Source organism: Elephantulus edwardii, unplaced genomic scaffold (genome assembly GCF_000299155.1).
Source record: "Elephantulus edwardii isolate Elephantulus edwardi_28Jun2011 unplaced genomic scaffold, EleEdw1.0 scaffold00027, whole genome shotgun sequence".
Classification (NCBI taxonomy): domain Eukaryota; kingdom Metazoa; phylum Chordata; class Mammalia; order Macroscelidea; family Macroscelididae; genus Elephantulus; species Elephantulus edwardii.
This window is the reverse complement of record NW_006399777.1, coordinates 14,464,868-14,469,662: the sequence shown is the minus strand read 5'-3', so window position 1 is coordinate 14,469,662 and position 4,795 is coordinate 14,464,868. Positions and strand designations below refer to the sequence as shown.

Here is a 4,795-nt window from a genome sequence, read left to right as displayed (position 1 = left end):
GACTTCAGCGGACTGGCCATCTACTTCCGAAATAACAGCCTTGGAAAATGTCTGTGGACAAAGGATGACCATTGAGGGATATAGTGCCAGAAGATGAGCCCTTCAGGTGGGAAGGCATTCAGAATGCGACTTGGGAAGAGCTACAGTAACCATAATGTGTGGATGGGGTAACTCTTACTATGTATCTACTCATTCATTATTTTCTGGAATAAATGGGATGACAGAATCAGGAGTCCAGAAGGCTAAAGAGTAACAAGAACTAAGCCTAACTTCTGTGCAAAGCTGGTAACAAGATCCAAGGGTAAGCCACTTACTTTATGTCTGCAGGTCCAGAGCAGAGAATCTCAGAACCGAGAAGCATTGCTGTCTGAAGGCAAGCCTACCTCCAGGTGCCAGTCGGCCTGCGGCCACTGCGCACGCGCAGACCCCGCCCCACGCGCATGCGTATATATAAGCGCTGGCCTACCGGACCTCAGAGGAGTAAACATGGCGGCGGTAGCGCGAGCGTCTGCTGCTGGAACAAAGCTGTGCGCTCTAGTGAGCAGTCTGTGGACCCAGACGGCGCGAGGCGCCTCGGTCCGTGGTCTCTGTAGTCAGTCTGTCTCGGTTAACGAGCGCATCGAGAACAAGCGCCATAGCGCGCTGCTGGGAGGGGGTCAGCACCGCATTGACGCGCAGCATAAGCGGGTGAGTCGCGTGGAGGACCGAGATGTCCCGCCCCCCCGACCGTCCTCAGCCTATCACAGCTGGCCGGGCGCCAGGCTCCCAAGGGCTTTAGCCAATCCGTGTGAGCCTGGGTGGGACGGGGCGGGGCGTGAGTAGTGTTCTCCTTGAGTACCTGTTGCCTTTCAAGAGAAGGCGAGTGGATCACCTTTGTGCATTGATCATGTTCTACTTTTCAATTGCACATTTAGATACAGCTGTCAGGACTCCGCGTGATACCTATCAATTTTTTCGCAAATTAATCTCTAGAAGTCAGATTAACTTAAATGAGCTATTAACACATCTTTCTTACTCTTGTTTGACTCCAGATGTTAATGGACACACAATAAAAAGAATCCTCTTGTGCAATATGAAAGACAGGTGGTACTTTCTCCATTACGCATGCAGGAAAATCAAGCCACGTGATGGCAATTTATGTGAGCAAATGCATATTAAACCTGGTGTGAAGGTACGTGCGCGCACCTGAGCTGGGGACTCTTGGAACTTTTGCCTCCAGGATGCTAGCTGAGCTGATTTAGGATCTCAGGAGTGCTTGCTGCCAAGTAGGAAGCAGGTGGTGTTTCTGGAAGTCTGCAGTCTACCCGTGATGGAGCAGGCTGAGGCACTTGCTGCCACGGGCCGGGTTTTGGAGAGAGAGAATCGCAGCTGTGGTTTGGAAGACCGTGTAGTGTTCAGTAAGTTGTGCTGGCTTGGCCATTTAACAACAGAACAAACGGCTTCAGAGAGATGACCTAGAAGTTAAGAGTCCGCACTCTCCTGGGACTTAAGAATAAGTATGTGTGGACTGACATATGGACAGTTTAAATAATCAAAAGCAAAGTACAGAGATGAAACTCATAGAGCCCAAGCTCATTGAGGTGCAGCTTATAGGCTTGGGAAACACGACTGGGATTATTAGAAAGCAGAGTCAAATCAAAGTGTGTTTGATTCAGATGTAGCTTCTCATTCGACAAGGGCCCTTTTTGAGGTTTAAGAAGTGGTGGGATGTTAATTTGGTTGACAGCTTTTAGTGCTGCGAGCCATCCATCTCTGCCCAGGTGTCTCAGTCAGGAGTGAAGAAATAATAAGTCATTCAGTGGAAAAGCTTGTCACTCCTCCTGTGCTCTCTTTCTGCGGGAGCCAATTTCTGAGTCTTTTGTTGTTGAGTGTGGTGGACTCATAACTGAGCCTCCAGGCAGAGATTATGCCACCGCTGCTTCTTGCCCTACTTCCCAGCTTACCGGGAGATTCTTCAGCCTTCAGCCTCCAGAAGCTGTATCTCTTTTGCCAATGTTGACTTAGGAGATATGGGGGAGAGGGGAGGGGAATGCTTTCCTAGTGCTGAGAAGAGAGGAAACTATGATTTTAGATTCTGTAGAATGGTGATTGGTTTCATAGAGCAGGGGCCTACTTTGGGGTTGTATCAGCAGATAGCCTGCAGAGTTAGCAAATAATTCTTTAGAATTACCTAAGAAAATCTAGTACTGAAGATGCCACGGACTGCTAAAAGATCACAGATATGTCTTGCAGAAGGTGCAGCCACGGTTCTCCTTGAAGGCAAAGAGGATAATGCTTCATCTCACAGTCTTTGTTGCTAGGAGAGGTTAATCCTTGGGGAGGGACATCATTTTGGAAGGTGGAGGGGCAGCAAAAGAAAAAGGGAAAAACCTTCAACCAGGTGGATTGACACAGTGACTGCGACAGTGGGCTCAAGCGTGTCAGAGATTGTGAGGATGACACAGGATAGGACAGTGTTCACGTGGGCTCAGTTGTTTATAGAGTCGCCATGAGGCATACTGAGTGGCACCAAACAAAAAGAAGAAGTAGATCTAGGGAGCTTTGGTGACTTAGTGGTAAGGAATTATTGTGTTGCCAATCCAAAGGAACCCAGTTTTTGAATCCACTAGCTGACCCACAAGAGAAAGATGAACAGTCTCTTCCCTGGCAGTTTACTCCCTCTAAAAAAAACCAGCTGGAGGGTCAGTTGGTTGTGACTCTACAGTTCTCAACAACAAGTAGATCTAAGCTTATACTCCAGAAAGAGAACTGGAGATAAGAAAGCAATGGAAGATACAACTTACTTGAAACTTCCCAGTTTTCAGAATATAAACATTTTCTATGTTACAAAAATGCTTTAAAAATACTTTTATAATTTCTTTTTTTTTTTAAACTTTTTCTTTTTTTTAAATTTTATTTTATTATTTTTGTGTGAGTGTACCTTCAAATCAGATCTGACTGGTACAGGAGGAGACTGCCCCTCCTTCCCCAGCAGGGCATCTGGTGGATTTGAACCGTGCGCCTCTGGGATTGTAGTTGCAGCTCCTTGCCACTAGGCCACCAGAACTCCCCTACTTTTATAATTTCTTGACACATGGAATACTAATTTTACAAAAATTAGCAAATAGAGGCAAGATTCCTAAAGATTATATATCTTCTGTGGGGTGATAGAGTCTCCTATGCACATATATATACACACAAACAATTCTTTCTATTCCAAAAATTATTTTATACATTATTAGGATTATTAAGGGACCCTGGTGCTGCAGCAGGGGAGTACTGGTGGCCTAGTGGTAAGAAGCTGCACAGCAATCCTGAAGGCATGAGGTTCGAGGCCACCAGAAGGAAGAAGGATGGGCAGTCTCCTCCTATGTGATTAACTGCCTCTACAAACCCACTGGAGGGTCAGCAATGGGTTGGTTCCGCATCTACGGTACATAACAGCAGCGGTACCGCAGTGTGTAACGTGTTGGACTGCTAACTGAAAGGTTGGTTGTTTGAGTTCACTAGCTGCTGTGAGAGATGTACCTAGGCAAGACTCCTTCTTAAGATTTATACCCTCAGAAACATTATGAATGGTCAGGATGAGTTGTGGCCGATGCACCACGCTGCATTTGGTGTTCTTTATTAAGATTTTATGTCTGTAGAAATAGTCCTTCATTATGGAGCTCTGGTGGCCTAGTGGCAAGAAGTTGTGCTGCAATCCCAAAGGTGCGCTGTTCGAATCCATCAGATGCTCCCCTGGAGAAGGAAGGGCAGTCTCCTCCTGTGCCACTCGGATCTGATTCAGAGGCACAAAAGTAAAACAAAACACCAGAAAAAAAAATATAGTCCTTAATTGCTGTATAAAATTTCACCAGCATTTAATAATTTTGTTTTTTGCCCTTGTGGCTTAGTGGGTAAGGAGCTATGCTGCCAGTTCAGAGGCAGGCAGTTCAGATCCATCAGCTGCTGCATGGGAAGGTAGGCGGTGTCCTTCTGTGTGCTCTTATGCCTCTGAAAAACCTGCTGGAGGGTCACCTATGAGTTAGTTTCCACTCTATGGCGATGGTAAACGAGTATCTGGTACTGAATGAACAGCTTTGTGTATAAAACCCTTCATCTGCTTTTTTTTACATTTTATTTTATAGTTTGTGTGTACCATCAAATTGGATCTGATTGGTACAGGAGGAGATTGCCCCTCCTCCTTCAGCAGAGCATCTGGTGGATTTGAACTGTGTGCCTTCGTGGTTGCAGTGCAGCTTCTTGCCACTAGGCCACCAGAGCTACCCCTTCATCTGCTTTAAAAAAAATATTTGTTGGAACAATTTTTAAAGAACAAATTCCCAAAAGTGGCATTACTAGGTCAAAAGGTATGAATATTTTATAACTTTGACATACATTGTCAAGTTGCTTGCCAGAGATTTATTAGCCTTTACACATGCATATAGGATTGCCTGCTTGTATATTTCAACACAGGCCTCTTTTGCTTTGGTTACTCTCTTGAGATAAAAAAGAAAAAAAATCCAGCTTGCAGTGTTTTTGGAGGAGACTGTGGCCAAAATGTTTCGAATTGAAAACTGTAGAAACCAAAGAGTAAAGGTTTACCTTTTCTTTTTTTTTGGGGGGGAGGGAATCCTCTTCCCCTTCAATTTTTAGATTTGGAATTTGAGTGAAAATTTACAAAGCGTATTGGTTTTTATCCAGTTTGGATAAAAATTTTTTTGGATTAAAAAGTTGGGATAAAAAGTTCTCTGCAGTAGCCAGATTCTACAGAGGTTTGTTTGCTGGTTATGGTGAGGATTAAGGAATGTTGACTCACCAGTGGGTGTGAGTT

At 44.9% G+C, this 4,795-nt stretch overlaps 1 protein-coding gene across 1 annotated transcript in view; it reads left to right on the top strand.

Annotated features, from left to right (window-relative positions):
* The first annotated feature begins 486 nt into the window (after window positions 1-486).
* Window positions 487-4,795, top strand: part of PCCB (propionyl CoA carboxylase, beta polypeptide) — a 72,139-nt gene continuing 67,830 nt past the window's right edge. The window contains exon 1 of the mRNA XM_006883417.1: window positions 487-687. Within this exon, the coding sequence (XP_006883479.1) occupies window positions 487-687 (201 nt within the window). The remainder of the gene's footprint in view (window positions 688-4,795) is intronic.